Raw genomic sequence first — 22,433 nt, 5'->3', positions numbered from 1 at the left:
CAGGCCTGAAACTTCTGGGCTCTGGTATCAATATTGCATTCAGAAATTAGCAGGAATTACTTCTTTTAAACCACTCATCTGTTACTGTTTCTTTTAAACAGCCAGTATGCTGTTGTGTGCAGCTGTTAATGTGTGGTGATAATTTTTGACTCCCATTGGTACAGTATCACTTGGAAAACTCAAAATTTCTTCCAGGAAGGAGTATGTAGCATGTCTGTAAGGTATCCATATCCATGCCTGTATGGTCGTGGAATAAAATAGTTAAGCAGTCTTTGGAGTAGGGATCGAAACTCTAATCATACCTCTTCTAAGAGGTGTGTTCTGGTTACTGGGCAATCATCTTGCTTTCTGTCTTTGGCCCTCGTTTCTTGGAGTCTTTTCCACATGGTTTCAGGAAAGAAATGCAAAGCACTCTTGCCTCAGGAGAGTTTATAAGCAAATGGCAAGAAGCTCTTATGGGAAATGGGAGATTGGCTCTAAACCCATTTGGATGGAAGAGCATATGGAGTACAGATCTCCTGCTGCCTGAGCAAGTGTGGCACCTCGCAAAAACGCGGTATCAGCTTACTTTTAAGAATAAATGCAGTTTAACTTTGTGTAAAGCCTAATCCCATCACTGAATGTTAGACTTGCTTGGAGCATGACCCCTTGGAGAGGTTCTGCATAGGACTTTGCAGAGGTGTGTTTAGTTAGAGAAACCTTGCTGGGTGTGGTACACAGGCTGTGGTATACACCAAAGCAGAATTATAGGACTTATACAAGCTAACACCTGTGCTGTACAGGTTACTGTACTTGTGAAGCCCATTGCATCTGCAAGGTGAGGTACAAGGCAATGAATGTGTTGTATTTTGAGTGAGAGCTTGCACAGAAGGATTGCTGTGGCTCAGATGGTGGATGGTAATTCAGAACTATAATGAAGAGACAGCAATTTGATGAACAAAAACAACAAAAAAAGCCCTCTGAAAAAAATATCCTTCTGTATATATTTGTTTTTCTAACTTTATGCACCTTGAAGGTAAACCAGAAAGAGACCATTTTGATTTCAGCCTAGTCCCAGAGAGTTTCAAGTTCGTTATTCCCACTCCTCTTATGCCTCCCTCCTCACAGAAAAGTAGTTTTTTTTTTTTTCTTTTTTTTTTGGTTGGTTGTTTTTAAAGTTGCATTGCATCTTTCCAGTGGGGCCAGCATTGGAGGTACATCTTATTCCTGTTTGTGTGTGCATTTAAAAAAAAAGTGTCCTATGGATGAAATTGCTTTTAGTCCAGGTTATTAGGAGTAGCTGAGGGGTAGGCTGTAACCCAGATGTGCTCTACAGAAGTTGAAGATCAGGTGACATTTGTCCTCTAGTGCTCTCCTCTGCTTGTGCTTGGCTAACTCATGTCTTTGCATGGAGCTGTCAGCAAAATGACAAGGATACAACTTGTGTTGGAGCCACCCCATTTCTGTTGTACTCTCAGAGCAGCTAAACAAATGCATTGCCCACGAAGCAGTTGTCCCCCTATTCTTCAACTTTTTGTTAAAATTGCAGTTGTGCTAGAACTAGGGTGTATAACTTGGGAGGATATATACAGAATGACATTTGTTGTGGACAGGAAAGAAGTGGAGCAAAGGCGCATGGTCATGGTTTGTGGTTTGCACGTGGGGGTTCTGTTAATGACATTCTCATTGGAAGTTCTTAGCCTAAGTGCTGCTTCCTTTTGGCTTTAAAATTGTCTGCATGACTAATACATAAGTAACTTTCAAGTGACATTGCTTTCATGTCATAGCCTCAGAAACATCTATTCTAGGTGAGAGAGCACAGATAAGACATCCCAGTAGTGCAGTTGAGAACATTGTGGAGAGCCTTTTGGCTGTCCTTCCAGAGATCTCTCAGGCAGACCAGTACAAAGCTACTTTGCAATTTCAGGGTGTGAGTTTGAGGTGGTGTTGGATATGACTCTAGAGATATGTCTCCACTGATAGTTGAGGTGTGGATTAGTAGAGTTAACTTAGAAGAAACCTTCATTAGTTTCTACCCCCACCCCATTTGTGGTATGAATGTCCCCTACAAAAAAACATATTTTGTTTGTCACATCGTTACATCTGCATAGGCCAGAGGATGGTGTGTGAGACCCCATTGCCTTTTGGAGAAGACATTGCAGGGAAGTCACTGGGGAATATCAGCACCATATGTATGTGTATTGATAGATAGTGTGGGGGAGTGTGTATGTATATGATTCTCCATATACCTACATGCACATATGTATTGAGACTTTGTGGACTGCTTTTGGATACTTCGTAGCTTATCTTCTAAAGTAAATCTGAAGGGTGTGATTATCCAACAAAATTTTTTGCCACTTTTTTTTTTTTTTTTTTCCTCCTTTTCTACTTAAATGAGCTAATAGGCCTACAGAATTGGGATTTTGTAAGTCAGTTGTGTTACAGATTTTAATAGAAATCTGCTTATATTTTTATACTCGTCTGTGCAGTGCCTTGCTCTCTTACTGCTGAGTGCCCCGAATTTGGTGTGGGAAATCTGAGTTCATGTCTCATTAAATGACATGTGCCTGCCTGTCTCCATGGAAGTCCCTCCTGCCACTCTTCAGTGTTATGTAGTAAGCAAGACAAGCTGTGATTTACTGGGAAACTGTGATCCAGTATTGGTACTGCCTTACGATATCTTTAAGATCAGGATTTCTTTCTGTAGTGGCAGTGATTGCTGCTCTGAAGAAGACAGGGTGTGCCTCATTCCCCTGTGAATCATACATTAGTCAGACACACTTTGCCCTGTATGAACTGCTTGTGGAAACTGTATACTTGTGAAATCTAGCTTGCCCATGGTATCCTTTTTTCATGTGATTTAAATATTTACTTCAAGTGACAGTGGTAGAATAGATCTGATCAGTCTGAATAAAGCCTCATCTTTGCAGAAGTTAGTTTTTAAAAAAACCTGCTGTTATTAGATTGTGCGTTTGGAGAACTGAAGATTTTTATCAACTTTTATTAATTTTTTAACTTACCTTTTTTGTCTCACCTATCACCCTTTTAAACTCCACTTCAACTCAAGAGTATCTCTATATATGTTTAGTTATGAAAATCAAGCTATTTATTATGTGTATTACCATAGTTCCTGGCAGCTGTAGCTACTGTCCAGAGCCCCATAGTACCAGTCACCATATGAATACTGCAAAAGGCTGGCTGTACCTGCGAACGTGGAGCTGGAGGGGCAGGTCTGAGGCGCAGGAGGTAGCAGCAGGTCCCTTCCCTGACCGACGGGCAAGCGGTGGTGGCCTTCCTGATGTGGAAGGGAGCGTGTGGCAAGGAAGTCTTGGTACGCTAGAGATGTGAAGCATTGTGTTGGAAATTACGTTGGAGACTTGCTGATATAATGCTTTAATATTCAGAGACCAGAACCCATGTGGGTTTTTTCCTTTTTTTTTTTTTCCTTTTTCCTTTTTTGGAAGCCTAAAAATGTGACTTTCTTCCCCCCCCCCATGAGTCAGGAGACTTCTTGCTGAGTAGGCCATAGTATTTTTAGATATGCTGATTTTATGTCTGAATACGGTCTTTTTATGTAAAATGCATCTTTCATTTGACTGTTTTTCTTTCAGTCTGCTGGCTCTGTGTGTGCACTGGTTAGTCTCCCACACCACAAGCAGCTAAGCAGCCTGCTAACCTGCAACAGTTTAGCTTTTGTTTTCTTTGAAATACTGAGTTTAATAATCAAACGGTTTTAACTTTTTTGCTTGTTAAGGCACTTCTGATCTAGTTGTAGGTTTATGTAGCCTTCAGGCTCCAAAGTTCCTGTGTAGATTTAGCTTTAAAATCTACGTACCACAGTTCCTGATTCAGGGGAAGGTAGAGGGAGTGAGTCAGTATTTGCTGGTTTTCTTAGTAATTTTCTTGTGGCACTAAAAGCCTCTTAAAAGAATGTAGATACAGTGCACAGTTTTATTCTGTGTGACAGGCTATAGAAGCATCAGTTTGTGGAATTCTTGATATTTCTTTTAGGAACTAGATATTTAAGAAGAAAATTAAAAAAAACTTGTAACTTGAGTCTGCAAAATCTGAGCTGCATGTCCTGAGTTCAGGCACATACAGAGCATAATGATAATATCTTAATGAGGTGTGAATTTTTCTGGTATTTAGTTTCTTTTTTCCATTATTTATCTTATTTTGCCTGTGAAATTTTCTTTTTCAGTAAACACTCCTGTTGATCAGTATGAAGTCAGGTTTTTTTTGCATGGTTACTCCCAACTGTTACGGTGTGTTACAGACAAAATCAGGTTTACAGCTTTAAAAATACTTCTCTTGCAAAGCATTTTTGGTGTTAGATGAGGTCTTGTGTTAACCACTTTGTTATTTAGAGAGAAATATACCTTCCTTTTGAGAATACATTTCTGTTGGCCCAGCACTAATGTGTGCAATTAATGTCAGTGATAGAAATTGTGTAGGCGTTAGCGCACACGTGAGCAAGTTGTGAACCGCTGCATCAGTAGCATCACAGCAAAACCTACTGCAGCAGCACTCCTCTTCTAGCCTGTAGAAACCAACCTCTTACTCTATTTGTTGCCAGGCATTTTGCTGTGTTATTGACATAAATTTATGGATTGTTAAAGTTAGTACTGCCTTATACTGCCTGAGATCTTCCAGGTTTATATCAGAGTGCTGAAAACTGTAGAGGTGCTACTACAGTGTTTCATGCTTTTGCTGATGGTGCTAATTTAGTTAGTACAGCTGTCTGACTGTATAAAGAAAATGAGAACTTTGTCATGTCTGTGTTTGTTAAAAACTTGTGCGTGGGCTGTAGCTCTTGAATGTAGTATGCGTTTTGGTCTGCATGTTTTAGAATTTGCCTATGCTGTTGTTAACTCTTGTAACAACATTTCTAGCAGCTGGATAGTTTTGGTACTGTGAGTTTTTTGCAGTTATTTTTCATTAATACATTAGTAATTTCTTCAATGTTCTTACATCATGACAATGAAAATGATGTATGTATCCATAGTACGTTCTGGAAATTGGATGGGTGAAGGCATGTAGTTCTTTTCCTCTTGCTTTCCTTAGTCTTATTAAACACATTTTCAAGACTGTTTTCCATTTGTTAAATGGAATTTCTTTCGCTACTGCTGTCATTATCAGCTGTCAGTACTTGTCACCTACTATAGTACATCTTGGAAAATGCTTGTGAAGTAACGATGGCCAGCCCTGCCACATGCCCAGCTGGCAGTCCATGGGCAAGGGAATTTTTTCTCCTACAGTTAGCAGTTACAAAAACGCTTCTACCACTAACACTTATTATATGAAAATATTTCTGTAGAAATGCTAACTGCTGAGCAGGGAAGAACTACTTTGACTCTAAATTATACTTCTAAGCATTGATAAATTGAATTACATACTTTGTGTTCTGTAGTAAAATTTTACTAGAGTAGAAGTTAGCAATGATGCTTGATTTGTGGTAGGGAGCATTATTTTACCTGTTAAAACAGAGAAGTTATTTGTTTTTTGGGTTTTTTTTTTGTTTGTATGTTTTAAAGAAAAGTCAGTGGGCCTTTTTGATATGGGAAGAGAGGTATGTTCATTAAAAAAGGAAGATATCTTTGGTATTTGTGGTATTAAATATTAAACCTAACCTTTTTTGCCTCAATAGGTATACAAAGCTCGGATATGCTGGTAATACTGAACCCCAGTTCATTATTCCTTCATGTAAGTATTTGTTATTTGTGTATGAATGCTGGTGTTACACTTAGAGTTTCTATAACATACTATGTAAAAAAAGCAGTTAAAAATCAGTGACTTGAAAAGACTTCTGAGTGATGGCACAGAGTGATAGCATGGCTCTGTTCTGTTTTGCTATGGAAGCTTAGTTTACAAAGATACATGCATTAAAATAGTATATTAATATTTGAAGTGAAGTTAATTTATTGGACATTGAAATCATATTAGAATACAGTAGCGTGGCTATGCTTACTTTTTAGAAGGTTCTTCCCCTATTAGTGATTTATCAGGTAAAACTTTAGTTGATTATAACTAGGAAAAAAAAATTGGATGGTTTAATATCTTTAGGGTTTAAAATGTTATACTTGTGAGGTATTTTTCAGTATTACAGTTACGTTAATTTACTATGTTTTGCAAATAGAACAAGAAAACATTTCATTTTTTTTTTCCCCATGTAAAATTGCTTATTTATTCGCTCCCTGTCTTCTGAACTGTTTCTCCCACTTGAAGTGATACGGCTCTACTCTAGAGAGTGGAACTCAATCAGCTTCCTTTAGAAATGCTTCACCTTTTGACCTCCTACACCACTTGGCATTTTGTCATTGTTATCTGTGCCAAAGTAATCACGTATTACATCCTGGTAAAAAGGAATAATTAGTACACCCAGTTTTCTTTGTAAATGCAACAGGAAAAGAGCTAGAACTAGTAATACTTAAGCATAGTCACTGTAAAATAGAATTTGGTAGTTCAGCCTCTATGTTAATTTTTCTAGAAAACATGCTTCAAAAAGCAATTTTAATGGAAAGCTAAGGTTAATTCACTTAATGCATTCTCATATTTTCATAAAAGTGAGAGAATCCTTTCAATCTCTTCTATATTGACTTCTAATATGTAGTTGTTAATTTGGTTTTCCAAATGAACTTCATTTGGTTTGTCTCGGTGGCATATAAAATACACTCTACAGTTTTGTTTTTCACGCGAAAACTAGTTTTAACATTAGATTTAAAAAGTTACCGAACCAGTAGGAAAACACTTACATTGCTCTTTAAACTTCATAGCAGTCTTTAAATTAAAAATGGGCAAATGGTTATTTTATTTAATTTCAGATAAATAGAGTTTACATTCTTTCTGCATCTTCAGATTTGGTTTATTTAATTTTAAAATCACTTTCTTGTTCCAAAAAAGGAGAAGAGATATCATGACACTTTAAACAAATTCTGGGAATGAAATGACCTGTCAGATCATTAAGCAGAGAAATATATACAACAAGGATACTATTAAAGTAGAAGAGAAAGGGGGGAAATGAGATTTTTTGACAGCTTTTTGATATAGTGTGGTGTATTTAAAAAAAAAAAAAAAAGGGCGCTCTAGTCTAGATGCTCCTACAGCTGAAATGGTCCTTGACTGCAATTCTCTTAAGGAAAAAGGCATTTTTCTCATTTGTACGGTAATCCAAGTTAGATAATTACACTAACTGCATGAGTTTGCATTAATCCTCTGCCTCAAATGAAATAAAATAGCACTGGTGTAATCTACATTAGAGAAATCAAAATAGAGTGTAGCAGTACCTAGTTTCAAAGTAAAATGTTACAAAAAACTGTGCATCTTTTCAAAGCACTTTGATGTCTGTAATTTCCTTAATATTATCCCCAGTGGAAAAATGATTTGGTTTCTCCTTTGACTTCCAGCGATGGTGATTGCATTTTATCAGTTTGATTCTCTAAAAAATGTTTGCTGTTAAACAGGTTCGAGCAGCATTCCTTCTGCCTTGTTCACTTGCTGCTTATCTTATTCACTCCTGCTCTTAACAAATTTTTATCTCCTTATGTTGTGTTCTTGAGTTAATTCTGAATATGTTTCTGTAGAGATGATAAATGCTTGCTTGAAAAGTGAAGTAAATGAGAATATATTGGGCCAGTTTTTTGAAGAGACTTGGGTTCACTGCTTTCTTCCCTGGCTACTTTTTAGATCTTAGCAGATGTTGTGGTTTAACCCCAGCCGGCAACTAAGCACCATGCAGCTGCTCGCTCACTCCCCCCACCCAGTGGGATGAGGGAGAGAATTGGAAAAAAGTAAAACTTGTGTGCTGAGATAAATACAGTTTAATAGGACAGAAAGGAAAAAAAAATAATTATAATATTACAATAATAGTAATAAAAGACTTAGAATATGCAAAACAAGTGATGCGCAATGTGATTGCACACAACTCGCCTACTGATTCCCAGCTAGTTCCCGAGCAGCGATCCGCCCCTCCCGGCCAGCTCCCCCCAGTTTATATACTGGGCATGACATCATATGGTATGGACTGTCCCTTTGGCCAGTTTGGGTCAGCTGTCCTGGCTGTGTCCCCTCCCAACTTCTTGTGCCCCTCCAGCCTTCTTGCTGGCTGGGCATGAGAACCTGAAAAGTCCTTGACTTAGTATAAACGCTACTTAGCAATAACTAAAACCATCAGCGTGTTATCAGCATTATTCTCATACTAAATCCAAAACATAACACTCTACCAGCTACTAGGAAGAAAATTAACTCTATCCCAGCCAAAACTAGGACAGCAGATCATTAATTTTTATTCACTTAATACTTTTTTCCTGCTGTATGTTAAAATAGGAGTCAACTTCTTTCCATTACCCAGTAGTTCTCTCGGTTTGTCATCTATTTCAGTTTATCTATGATAGTTTACATGTTAGATGGCCCTTTCTTTATGTTTAAAAGAAAAAAATGGCTTGAGTAATAGTTCAGCACAAAGATTGATTTGATGCAAGTATGTCCTCTTTTTTCTAAAAGCTCTTAATTCTTGTGCCAAGCAAACCAAAGGCACTGGAGTGCTGCCCATCTTCAGACACCGTGGTAGCCTAGCTCTGGTTTCAGCAAGATTTATTTTCCTGTTTGTATTTTCAGGATATGATTCTTGATTCAGGTTGTTTCCTTCTCATTTCTGACTTTCAAAACCAGGACTGAACAGGCTAGCCTCAAGGTCAGCAACACATTGAGAGCTCCTATCTTGTTTTAGGCTTGTAACAGGGTGAAACCCCTTTGACTTGAAAGTTTCTAATCCTGCGGCAAGCAATGGTATTTTACTTGAAAATTCTTGAAGATAGCACACATTTCGACAGGAAAATTTCCCAAAATGTGTGAGCTCTGTAATGATGAACTGAAAAATATTTGGCAAATTCTTCTTTTCACTTGCAGCAAACGCTGGCCTTGCAACATCTCCTTCCCCACGATTGTAGCTTCTACTTCCTATCTACCCCCCATGCTATTCGGCTTCCTCCAGCCTTTTGCTTCCTCTCTGCTCTCCTGTAAGCTGCTGCAGAAGTTACAGTATGATTCAGTTTTCTTCCTGAAGAGCTCAAAATAATGTCTTCTGTTTTATCCTGTTCAGTCTTTCACAACATTTAACTTCTTAGTTTCTCTGGCTGCACAGCTCTGCTTTTGTTGCCCTTTATGTGAAGAGAAAGGAGAAGGATGGGGAGCATCAGTGAACTAATGGTGCTTTACCCTAGCATGCTATTGATTTCCAGATCCTGTAGCTGTGCTGCCCTGTGTCTGGTGGGCTTGAGGCTGCTGCAGCAGCTGTTTTCATCACTTCTTTTAATCTTAGTTGTGAGCAAACAGAATTTCTTACTCAAGGTGAGAATTAGCAAAATAATTCTGCCTTTGAAAGAGCTTTTGGATCATGACTTTTGAATAATTGAGGCTGATATTAATGCTTCTTATATATATGAATTTTCTCATTTGTGTAAAGGATTGTGTTTAAAGGTAATTAGTAGGACTTGAAAAAACACAGCAGGTATTGCTGGTGCTGCAACCCTGGTAGCCAGGGGACTGATGCAAAAGAAGAGGGAAGGGAACACCTGTGTTTTTGTGATATCTAATCACTGATCCATCTTTCCAGGATCCTGTGTTTAGCCTTAGCCAGTATTTTTCTGATTAAAAACTTTTTTCTTTATTTATGATGAGTAATTATGTTGGAAGGAATAAATTGCCAAGATACAAGCTCTTAACTTTTGCCAGTTATTCCTTGAAGTGAAGGAGAGATTTATAGTCTTTCTTAAATGAAATTCTCCATCCTATTCTTAACGATAAGATAGGAGTAGGATTTAAAGGGAGAAATTAAACATAGACTTTGTGAAAGTCTGTTTTAAAGCATCTAAAGGTGCATCATGTGGCCATACACATTTCTGTCCTTTTAAAAATACTTCTTTTATTTCTGTCCAATTTTCTTTTTCTGTATGCCTTACATTTTCTCCTACTTCTTCCTTCCTGCCTTTTTTGGTACATGTTTTTTGCTTATTTAGTTGCTGTTTAGTCCCTTTTGTGTGCCATCTCACTTTCATAGTATGTCCAGAAATCAAATTGGTGCAAGTGAAGTAAAACATCCATTTATGTAATGGCAACATGTTTTCTTTCTTGCTCTTTATAAAACTTCTATGACTGCATTCTTTTTTTTTTAAATTATTATTATTAGCGGAGTGTGCAGAAAATTAGCACACTTGTTGAATAAAATGAGATCTGTAGGGATACCCTATCTTAGTGATTCTTTTTATATTTTATCTCCCTGATTGCATGTTGAGTGTCTAGCAATTAAATCTGTATTTAGGTCTGTATTGTGTTACTTTATAAATCCTAATTATGTTTACCTATGATTGGAATTCAAATTATCTGTGTTTTATTTAGCTTTTCTGTGCTTATGCCTGAAACAAAGGATGAATACAACTACAGTGTGTTCCTATTTTTGAATGTTGGGGTTTTCTTTTTTTAGTGCAGGATATATGATCTACAATATTGTTTATGTTCTCTGTTAAAGGTATTGCTATCAAAGAATCAGCAAAAGTGGTCGATCAAGCACAAAGGAGGGTTTTGAAAGGTGTTGATGACTTAGACTTCTTTATCGGGGATGAAGCAATAGAAAAACCAACTTATGCAACCAAGGTATTAAGAGAAATGTTTAAAATAATTTGCCAATACTCTTTAGAAAGCATCAGCTATACAGTAAACAGCTTCTTAAGAATGCTTTTTGGTTAACTTTAATCTTATTTTCTTATTAACTCTGTTTTAATGGAAAATAAGGTTTGGTATTAGTTTTGTTGACCTTCAGGAGCCTGTGGGAATTTGCAAACCAGTACGTGAATATATATTTCTTTTGAAGTGAAGGGATGCTGGGAGAGTGTTAAGCGGAAATATCACATTCTTTCACGTTCCTTGGCATCTTCTGTCAGCAACGTCAGAGTCAGGATACTGGGCTAGGGGGAACCTTTGGTTTATTCTAGTGCCACCATTCTGTTGTACCGAGAAAAGCGCAACGTATTGTCTCTGCTATTCAAGGTTGAAATCTGAATTTTGAATAGGTGTCAGATTGGAATAGGGAAAACCTAATGCAAAGTTGCTTGCATATGTAGATCATATGCTTTTACTGCAGTTGAAAACACTGATTTTTTTTTTTCTTTTTTTCTTTTGTTTGTAATTATATTTTGATATTCTTCTGCAACAGTGGCCCATCCGCCATGGTATAGTTGAAGACTGGGACTTGATGGAGAGGTTTATGGAGCAAGTAATCTTTAAGTATCTAAGGGCAGAACCTGAGGATCATTATTTTCTTTTGGTAGGTAAAATTATGTGCTACTTATGAAATTGCATATGGCTAGTAAGAATGTTTGTGCTGATATATGTAATAATTCTTAAATATGAATATGCTTATCTTGAAAACTAAAGTAAACATAAATTACCTGGAACATTCCTGACCTGGCTTATCCCATCCAGGTTCTTTAATTTTCTAAAGATGTCAGAGTATCTGAACTGCAAACTTTTTTCTGTTCTCTTCTCATTTCCCTCCAAATTGCATCTGCTTCATCACTTTTTTCCCTATTACTTATCCACTGAATTCAATGATCAAGTTTACATTTTTGAGGCAAAAAAAGTACTTGTGTGTTTTGACTTTACATAATTGCAATTATTTTGGTTTTACAGTGCTGCCACCTGGATGATGTGTCTTGAGAGTGAATTTTTGTCTTTTTTTTTTGTGAAATCAGAAGAATTGGTTGTCATATTTGGGCAGATTAGATCTGAATTAAGGTCAATGTTATTCTGAAGCGTCTGCTATTCCTTACTATTTTATTTAAGGCCATTGAAATAGGCAATTTGTTTTAGTGTGACGTTTATAGAGCAAGTTTGGAATTAGAGGTGTTGGCCATACTTGTTAAAGAACATCTGATGCAACCATCTTCTCAAAGCAGGTCTAATTAGGTCCAGTTGCTCAAGGCTGTGTCCAGCCAAGCTTTTAATATCTCCAAGAACAAGATGTCGTAACAGCTCTGGGCCCCTTTTCCAATATTTGACCACACTCACGTTACCTTTTTTCCTCCTAATACCTACTTAGGATTTCCCACATTGCAATTTGTCTCCATGGCCCCCTGTCCTATCAACTTTGTGAAGAGTCTGGCTCCCCCCTCTCTTTACCCTCCTATTACATAGTTGATGCAATGGAAGAGTGGTATTTTTTTTCTCTCAAATATTCTGTAGCACTATCCAAAATGCTGTTTCAGAGGAGAGACTTAATATTAAGTATGTTTGGTATTTTAATGAAAATTATAGCATGCTATCATAGCATAGTGTATGTTGTTGCTAGCTTCTTTCAGCTGAGTACATTTCTACAGCTGATCGTATCAGCTTGTTTTATAGTGATTGCCTTCTAAAGAAAACCAGCTTTTTTCTTTGAATCACTGAGAAATTTTTAAAATAATTGTTATTCTTTAAATGTGCTAAACTGCATCCTTTGACATACTTATATTGATAGTCCTTGATTCTTTCAAGTGAAATCAAAAGTTATAATGAGCTAACCAACCCACAAAGGAGGCCTTCGATGTGAATTCTTAAGCAGTAGTTACTACAAAGTTTTTATTGCACTTCTGTTTTTCTGTTTTCACTCAAATCATCATGTTTTTGCAATGCAGTTTGCATAAATTCTGTTATTGTCAGGGGAGTTTCTAGATTTTCTTAATTGCGCCATTTGCCTTTAAAAGCACCCTTTGCACATTACTATTTTTACATGCTATTCTTGTTGAATGACTTGTCTTTCAAAACTTAGGATTTGGTGTTGTTTTTTTTTTTTTTTTAAAAGTCAAGCGTTTGATTTGAATGTAAGTTAAACTTGGCGTTTTTTTATCTCACAGACTGAGCCTCCATTAAATACTCCAGAAAATAGAGAATATACTGCTGAAATCATGTTTGAGTCTTTCAATGTTCCAGGGCTATATATTGCTGTTCAGGTAAGGGCAGGGCTGTTGAAAGTTAGAGCTACAGTATTTCTTCTTGAGCCTAGAACTAATTTCACGATGAAAACTATATGAGTGGTGTTTGGAATACTTTTATGTACTTTTGGTTAGCAGTTTCATCACTATATGTTTGATATGCATTGATTCTGTGGTCTGTTAGCTAGGTACTGTTCCTCTGTTACCTGTATAGAAGGCGGCCTCTGAGCAGTAGACTCTAGTATCTGTTGCATCATAAATTAAAAAAAAAACAACAACAACAACAACAAAAAACCAAACCACCAACACACCACATCATAATAATGGTATTAAGCCAAGAATTGAATCCCTCTCAATATGAAGTAGCAAAAAAGATGTTTGAACATGGCTAAAAAAGCATCAGGCAGGAGTCAAAACCTACGTTTATGCAGGCTCTTTTGCATAAGCTGTTGTGTACACATATATAATATTACTAAATCAGTTTCCATGCTGTAAATTACCATGAGGGTGTCAGTCTGGGTATTGTTGGGAGGGGTAGTGGAAGGTGGGATCTGCAATGCAGTGCTTTTATTAAGATTTGTTTTTTGCGTGTGTTCTTTTACAAGGCTGTCCTTGCCTTAGCTGCATCTTGGACGTCAAGACAAGTAGGAGAACGAACACTGACTGGCACAGTTATAGACAGTGGTGATGGTGTCACTCATGTTATTCCTGTGGTAAGTATACATCAAAACTATAGAAACAATTTAACTGGAGAACAGTTTGTCCTGTAACTTCTCTGAAGTTTACACCTACACAGACTGAAGTATAGCTAGGAGTCTTCAAAAATGTCAGATAATTTCTAGGGTTCTGGGTGTGGGTTTTTGTTTATTTTGTAGTGCAGAAACTCTCGAAGAACTTCTCTGCACCCCGAGTTTGTCAGGGCATGTTGTCTTTCAGTGACTTATCTTAAAATGTGATTTACCAAGGCCATGCTAAGTGATCAATGAAATTGTATTGCTTTATCATATTTCCAGTTTCTTTTGCTGGTAAGAGTGAATATGCTCTTTACAATAGTCAGTCCAAAAAGTTTGGAAACTTTTTTTGTTTAATTCAGTCAATTCATATATAAAATATAAATAATACAAAATATTTGAGGGCAGATGCAGTATTGTTTACAATTTTTCTCCATCTGTTGACCATTGTTTAGTAGTATGCTATCATGCATCAGTGATACAAGCAAAAAGTAAAAAGTTCCTACCTGACTGAAAAAAAAAACCCCAAACCCTAAGGTTAGTTAATGTTGAATATCTGTTCCAATATATCAAGTTGCTAAAAGCAAAAACTAGTATGATCATATGACGTTTTATTAAATAATTAACATTTCCAGCTGCAGTTTCTTAACTGTGAAACTATTGTTTTTGCTGTAGGTATGTATTTCCTTTTACAAAGCTACATATTTGAAATTTTGTAATTGGAATATTTAATAGTGTTCTTTATTTCGAGTGGCTGGTGATATGTCTCTCTGCCCATCTTTCTTTGGGAAGTTAAATCCATGTCTATGCACCAGATGCATTTTTCTTTTCAAAATGAAGTTAGATTGCCATTTTTAAGATTAAAATCTATACAAAGCTTTATCATGCCACAGTAACCTCAATTTTAAAAAATTATTTGTTATACCAAATAGTAGCATTGGTGATGATCAAACATATGCTGTGATGTAGCAATTTCTTATTAATCTTGGTGGAATATAGTGGCTAAATCTTTGTTCAGACTATTCATCCAAGATGGCATATTTTAATGAGACGTAGGAAACAATTAACATTTCAAACCTTCTATAGGTAAACTTTTTTAAAATTGTATCTAGTAGTTCAAATTGCTGTTTAAAACAGTTGAACTTTTCCTGATTTGTGGGCTTTTTTTTAAAATTGAAATAAGAGTAGGTATTCTGTATCATTTGAAGCATTAAGCTCCTTTGTAGAGTGACATTTGCTTGATTTCTGGAATTTTTAAACTTGTTGAACAAGTTGACAGCAATAGTATGCCACTTCTGTAATAAAATAGATAAAGAGGAATTAACAAATGCTTATCTCTGTAGTGAAGCTAACAATAGTGGTACATTTTTTTATGGCTTTATTATTTTCTATGTCAGAAGGAACTTTTTATAGGAATGTAAGGTGTATATAGGAAATTTTAAGCATTTAATATTAGTGTGATATCTGGATTCATCTGTTTGGATGTAGCAGGTCTGGTGAGGTTGGAAGCCAGCCTTGAACACTTTTGGTTTCTGCGTTTAGACCAGATGTTTTCAATGCCCCAATACTGGCCCCCAGGACAAATGTGACTTACAAGGGTAGACTGATGGATGAGTATGGGCCTGTCTGATGTTCTAAGCAGTCTCAATTAATGTGCTGAAATGATGCATTTTCTCCCCGCTTTCAGAAAATTAATTTTGGTTCATGTGGGTTGTAACATCTTAAATCAGTGGCTGTGACTGCAGAGCCACATCATTTATTCTAAAATAATATTTCATGATACAAGGTTCCTTGACCTTTTTGGTAAGAGTAACCTCATTTTGAAGAGACAATAAAGGCCAAGGAATAGTGAGTATAGCTATTTATCTGCCTTGCGTACTAGTGACCTTTCGGTTCCTCCTAACCTTGTAAGAATTATGAACCAATGCAAAGCGAAACACTTGAACAAGTAAAATGACGCTACTGAAGAACTGGATTTCTGGTAATTAAATGAGGCAGTCTTAAAGGCTTCAATCTCTCAATCACAGGTAGCGAATAGGAGTTTAGACTCCATGTCTTTCTCTCTCCCTCCTAAGCTTTGTTGAAAGGAGTTCTTGTCATTATCTTTTTCCCAATTAATTTTACTTACAGGCTGAAGGATACGTGATTGGCAGCTGTATCAAACACATTCCAATTGCTGGCCGAGATATAACATACTTCATTCAGCAGTTGCTGAGGGAGCGAGAAGTAGGAATTCCTCCTGAACAATCCTTGGAAACAGCTAAAGCAGTAAAGGTAATGTGGACGTTGCAGATGTTAAGGTTATTTTAGATCAGAGCTTGATACGTATTTTAAAAATACAATAATCTCTTAAAGTCATTGTCCTTCCAAGTAACGGTGCTCTGTTTCTAAATAATACAAAAATGTCTAAATAATGTAACAACATGAAATGCCTTAAACTTAAGGTATACAATTGGGTTATACTCAGTTTGGCCTAGAATTTCACTCTTCACTTGTAGTCTCCCCTTTCTCCTCTCCTCCCTTACTATTATTGTAATATTCAGTAGGAAATGTTCTTGGTGAGATGTGTAATGTAAAGAGCTGTAATTACTCTTTTATTCTTTCTGAATGTTGATATGTTCTTTTTTGTAGTACAAAGCTATTCTGAAAGACATTCAGCTTAAGTACACTTGGAACTCATTTCTCACCACTGTAGAAGTTTAGAGGAAAAATAGAAGAAAAGTAATTTAGCTCAGCAAGATGTGCTGCTTTCAGTGCTTCACGGAAATGATTTGTAGTAGCAGAGCCATTATCTAGCTGTATACAGTAAATGTCAGTTCAGCCGTTTGAGGCCTATTCTGTATCTGACAATTTAAAACTTTTATTCTTAAAAGTTTAAATTACTACGCTTTTTTTAAAGTTCATACCATCTTTGCTATACTTAAGAAGATACTTCTAACTGTACACATTCAATTTTCAGGAACGCTTTAGTTATGTTTGCCCTGACTTAGTAAAAGAATTTAACAAGTATGACACAGATGGTACAAAGTGGATTAAACAGTATACTGGAATTAATGCTATCTCAAAGAAAGAGTTTACCATTGATGTTGGCTATGAGAGATTCCTGGGGCCAGAGATTTTCTTCCATCCTGAGGTAAGTTGATTTGAATTGTCTACACTTTTTTTGTTTTAGGTGCATTTTAGATGATAGCATATAAAGAGTATTTGCAAACTTGTAAAGTGGTTGTCCTGACTTATATTTCTCCTTATTTGTAAATAGATACCAGCTATTGTTGTAAGTCAGCATGGTTTTGATTCTTGATTGCTAGTAATCTTTATACAAATTCAGGTTGATACCTAAACAAAGCACTATATTTGAAATTTTTAAAGAAAATGGATTACTAACCCCATATTTTCTTCCTGCAATTTTTAATAGAATTTCCAGGTCCTACCACGTTGTACCCTGTTTTCTTACCCGTCTGTTGAAAAGTCAAGTTTCTAAATATTCTGTCTTCTTGCCTTTATACCCTCAGTCTCTCTTCTAGTGTTGGGAAAAATTAAAAGGGAATAAAGCCTTTTTTTTTTTTTTTTTTTTTTTTTTTTCCCCTCCCACCAAATTCCTCTACATTCTCCTGTTGCGGCTTTTTTCACGTTACACTGTTTTGCTCTGGTGCTCAGCATTCTTTGACCTGTTATGGTTACCAAAAACTATCTAAGAGAATAGCTGGCAAAATAGATACTTTTAAGTTTATTATTCTTTCAAACCTTGTATAAATGGCAGCAAAAATAGCTAACATAAGTATTTCCATTATTGGTTTTCATGACATCTCTAGTATAATAGGATAGTTCTTTCTCTTCCCTTTTTCTCTTTACCCCCTTTGCTTTGCAATATGTGGTCCTACATGTTGACTCGTCTTGATTTTATTCTTGTTTGTAGTTTGCTAATCCTGACTTTACGCAACCAATCTCAGAAGTAGTAGATGAAGTTATTCAGAATTGTCCCATTGATGTTAGACGTCCTCTGTATAAGGTCAGTAGCTGTAATGATTTTTTTAATACTTGTTTTAGAAGGATTGTACTTCATACTGAAATACGTATTTGAAACTCTATTTAAAAAACACCACCACAACAAAATGGACCATTTTTCTAGGAATGAGTGCCATATGTGGAAGGCTTTATGTTGTTCACTTACACTTTTTCAGAATGTGATGTTTCATTACTCAAACTCTTATTTAAAAGAAGAAGAAATAAGGGAGACATAAATCTGTTTGAAAGAAGTGAGATGTACTAAGATATAAACGGATCTTAAAGCACAGCCAGTTTTAATGTGACAACCTCTTTGTGAATTCCTATTGTCATGCTTAAGTGTTAGATAATTTAAAACTTAATGTAAAAGCATACCTGCTAACTGTAGTTTTAAAAACTACATTTAGAATTTAAGAACTGGATAAAGTTGGAGACTTAAATTTTCAGAAGTGGTTAATAAGTTTTCTTACTCAAAACAGAATATTGTCCTCTCTGGAGGCTCAACCATGTTCAGGGACTTTGGTCGCCGTTTACAGCGAGACTTGAAAAGGACTGTTGATGCCAGACTGAAACTTAGTGAAGAACTTAGTGGTGGCAGACTGAAGGTTAGTTCTTGCAGCTAATGCATTTAACAAGCATCTTTCTCTCCTTTATTACCTGGAAAATGTGAAAATAACATATTGCAATGATGGTCTTGTTTGTTGAAATGTCTGTATTTTCATTTAAAGTTCTTACAGAAGCTTTTCAGAGATTTGTATATTGCAGAGAGTTGTAGACTGGTATTGGAAAATATTTGTATAATCCTTTCCTTGTAGGAAGCTACAGTACTATTTCCCCAGGTATGCACTTGTGCTGCCTGTCCCTTTATTATTGAACTGAATTAGTCTCACCTAATGAAAGGATGGGACTTATGCCTGTTATGTAAAAGCAGTTGGTCACTTCCCAGCTTTTTTTGTGCTTAGTGCTTATTGATTAGTTGGAAATCATCATCCCCAGTCTTTTGAACTTGAGAGATGGAGCAAGCTCATTGTTGAGCCACCAGCGTAGTCAGAGGACTGTAGCACTTGTCCTGTGAAGAAAGGCTGAGGGAACTGGCTTGTTTAGAGAAGAGTAGGCTTTGGGAGTCTGAATAGCAGCCCCTCGGTATATGTAGGAAGATTATTGAGAAAGTGGGACTGGGCCCTTGACAGTGCGAGTGGTGAGTGCGTGAGACACAACAGATATAAATTGAAACAAAAGAGGTTCAGCTTGGATGAAAGGAAAAACCTTTTCATCGTGGGGATAATCAGGCATTGGAACAGCCTGCCCAGAGAGGTTGTGCAGCCTCCATCCTTGGAGGTTTTTGAGATTCAGCTGGATAAAACTTCCTCTGACCTCATAGCTGAGTCTGCTTTGAGCATGAGGCTGAACTAGAGACATTCTGACGTACCTTCCCACCTAAATTATCCTGTGATCCTATGAAATGAGTTCATGTTTTCACTAAACTGCATGATCCTTAATTTATGTTCTTTCCACTCTTGACCTCTGATCTAACTTTTGCATTTTTTCTGTTGACTCTGCATACATAAAAGGTATCAGCAGAGATAAAGATTATTTTGTGTTTTTTCCTTTTAAGGCAAGATTGAAGTGATTTTCCTCATTTATTTTTTAGTAGTAATCTAGCTAGATGAGCTCAAACAATCCTTAAAACCCCCAGTATAGCTTTATAACATGCCATGCAGACAACTCTGAAATTTCAGTTATATACGGTTCTATGGTTGAATATAGTTCTCTGGTTGAAGTAACTTAAGTTTATTCTCAGTTCTCCTTACTAGACTTTACCACTTAGTAAGGAAGCAGGATATGAATAAGGAAATCTGATGCGATTCTTCCTTCTTCAGAGTACGAGACATTGCAAGTAATGACTGGCTTGAATTTTGCAAATGTATTACAAATGGTTTTTTAGATACTGTTTCAAATTGTTCAGATTTCAGCAGGTTGCACTGGAACAAACAAATTACTACTTTCTGAAACTTATGTACACTGCCATTTTTGATAAGCACAACTAAGGAATGAAGGTTAATGTGGATATGGAGAGAAAGGGGCTAACTGGAATGAGTGTTGTAGTTTTGAAAACTGACTGACTAGTCAGTCTAGGACTGTCTCCTAGATAAACTTTCAGTCTGTAACTGATGCTTTATTAAAATAATAACATGAAACTTAAAAATCAGCTTTCTAAAGTGTTTTTTTTAAGGGCTAAGTAGTATGGATCTATTCTTAGAACTGCATAAATAAACGGTCCCTCAAGAAATTCAGCAGAAAATGGAATGTGGAAAATTGGAGAGGAACACTGTAGTGGACCTCTTGAGAGAAAATTGGTGGGAATGCAGGTATCTCTTAATGTCTGATGAAGTAGGTAACTGGCAATTTATAAGCAAGAGCTATTTCTTAGTCTGGGTTGTACAAGAGAAAATCTGATGGTATAATTGTAATTTTACATACCCAGCATTTAAGAAAATACTGATTAGTGAAACGTAAGCTTGGAATATACACTCCTTTTAAAAAAGATCTAGTTCTTACCAGCAAAAGTGACTTTTAATATATTCCTTTTTTTTTCCTTTTATAGCCGAAGCCCATTGATGTACAAGTCATTACACACCATATGCAAAGATACGCTGTTTGGTTTGGAGGATCAATGCTGGCTTCCACAGTAAGTTAGCTATAAAGCTGAGCATGTTTTAGTCATTCTGACTATGCTTTTGGAGTTCTCATCTCTCCTTCACTTTATATTAAATGCAGTTGGGGGATTTCTGATAGGCCTCAGGTAGCAAATATAACCTCCCCGCCTCCTTTGAAGTTTTTGCATTTGACTTTAAAGATTAGAAAGAGCAAATGAAAGCTGAATTACAGCTTTGTGTGAGCTGTTCAATAGTGCATTTTAGTTTTGTGGCAAATAGTTTTGTAGCAAAATACATTGTTTACGTTGGTATTTAGTCATGTGTGATGTAATATTAATTTCAGGACTTCCAAGTTATTTGTATTTGGTTTTTTTTCCATTTGCTACATAAATGTTAATATTGTTAAAATAAGGTGCACGTACCATTGACTACTTTTTTTCTCCTTCCCTTTGCAGCCTGAATTCTACCAAGTATGCCATACCAAAAAAGATTATGAAGAGATTGGTCCTAGCATCTGTCGTCACAACCCTGTGTTTGGAGTCATGTCTTAAAGCTGACCTTGGAGGGGTCAGGGATAGGGAGGTGGGGAGGAGGAGGAGGAGTCTTTCTGATTACTTGTTTGTCTGATGGCTGGTATTAAGATAACAAACATGACTTGACAATAAGAAAAAGACCAAACACAATTAAGCAGGATTATTTTAATAAGTGTCTCAACATGCGGATGTAGTGGAAAGCCAAAATGATCACGTTTTTTCTTTAGATTGATTATTTGAACCTGTGCGTAACAAAACAAAAAAGTGGATTTTAGTTCTTTCTGTGCCCTGATATTTTGTATATTAATGAATTATCCAAGATTTGATGGGATTTGATGGTGTGTAGATAGTCAGCTCTCTAATGCTTCGATTGTACCCTTTCATGGGTGCAATGCAGGAGCTTGTTTATATTTCATACTTTTTTATACTTTGAGGAAAAATATGAATTAAAGAAACTGTAATATTTGAGGAAAAAAATTTACCAGTGACCAACTTGAAAGTAAATAAAAAAAAAAAGTCATGACTCGTGCAACTAGTTCTTGCAAATCATGACCGGTCTAAATCCGGGGTTCCATACAATGCGAGTGCTTTTGGAACTAAGAAGCTAGTATCTTGGGTTAACCGATGCCTGCTAGTGCTTTCTGATTACTTGGTGCATTTTCATACTATCTCTTGCTTTAAAAAAAAAAAAAGTAAAGACAAGACTGTTGGACCAGTATTGCAGTTCTGTAGTGTCATTTCTAATTAAACCAAATAATCAGGTTATCAAAATTGGTGTATTTAAAGCCTAACACCATACCAATAAAGGCACAAAATTTCTTTTTATGTTTGTGTCAGACTTGTTAATCTCATTACATGGGAAGTTGTGAGCATGGGTTCCTACATATCCGCTACGGTTTTTGAAGAGTAAGATTGGTCTGTAAGGTAGAGATCATTATGTGCATTGTGTAAACTGAAGTGTGAGCATTTTAGAACTGCAGTTTATATGTTCATCTAGATAGCACTTACCTATATAAACCTAACATCTCCATTGTTAGGTTTGTTCATCTACTTTGTTCTGTAACTTTTTTTCCCCCCACTTTCTTTCAAGTGGTGGTATACAGGAGACAGCACTGCGTTTTAAATCTCTGTGGTTTTTCTGCAAGAAAATACCATGTAGATAAAAATAAAGTGAAAACAATCTCTTTCTCATTCTTTCTAGGAAAAGCGCTTCATATATTGAATGGAATTACTTACAGTTTCTGTTAATATTTGATGAAAGAAAACTTTTCTTCAGACACTCTGAACTCAGAAATGTGGTTAAGGTTGTTTACGTAGAAGACCACAAGAGGGAGATCTCTCGGTTTTCTTCAGAGTTGTAAAGGTGCCTCAGATTTTTTTCAGGGAAGTTTATAAATTGCCAGAGCTTCTAGTTGCTTCAAAGCATGACAAACACTCCAAAACAAGGATAAATATGGGAAAGTATTCTTAGAGCAAGCATTACAAAACTTCACATGCTGGAATCGAATAGAACCTTGGTGCAAACAAGAAAATGTTAAATAATTGTATTGCAAAACTGTATTATTA

At 36.3% G+C, this 22,433-nt stretch overlaps 1 protein-coding gene across 1 annotated transcript in view; it reads left to right on the top strand.

Moving 5' to 3' along the window:
- Positions 1-21,692, top strand: part of ACTR3 (actin related protein 3) — a 32,667-nt gene extending 10,975 nt beyond the window's left edge. The window contains exons 2-12 of the mRNA XM_050900166.1: positions 5,627-5,682; positions 10,502-10,626; positions 11,186-11,296; positions 12,864-12,959; positions 13,547-13,654; positions 15,803-15,946; positions 16,632-16,805; positions 17,589-17,681; positions 18,157-18,282; positions 20,283-20,366; positions 20,790-21,692. Of these exons, the coding sequence (XP_050756123.1) occupies positions 5,627-5,682; positions 10,502-10,626; positions 11,186-11,296; positions 12,864-12,959; positions 13,547-13,654; positions 15,803-15,946; positions 16,632-16,805; positions 17,589-17,681; positions 18,157-18,282; positions 20,283-20,366; positions 20,790-20,885 (1,213 nt within the window). The 3' untranslated portion in view covers positions 20,886-21,692. The remainder of the gene's footprint in view (positions 1-5,626; positions 5,683-10,501; positions 10,627-11,185; positions 11,297-12,863; positions 12,960-13,546; positions 13,655-15,802; positions 15,947-16,631; positions 16,806-17,588; positions 17,682-18,156; positions 18,283-20,282; positions 20,367-20,789) is intronic.
- Positions 21,693-22,433: the final 741 nt, after the last annotated feature.

This window comes from Gymnogyps californianus, chromosome 7 (assembly GCF_018139145.2).
Source record: "Gymnogyps californianus isolate 813 chromosome 7, ASM1813914v2, whole genome shotgun sequence".
NCBI classification, from domain to species: Eukaryota; Metazoa; Chordata; class Aves; order Accipitriformes; family Cathartidae; genus Gymnogyps; species Gymnogyps californianus.
This window is presented reverse-complemented; position numbering and strand designations above follow the sequence as displayed.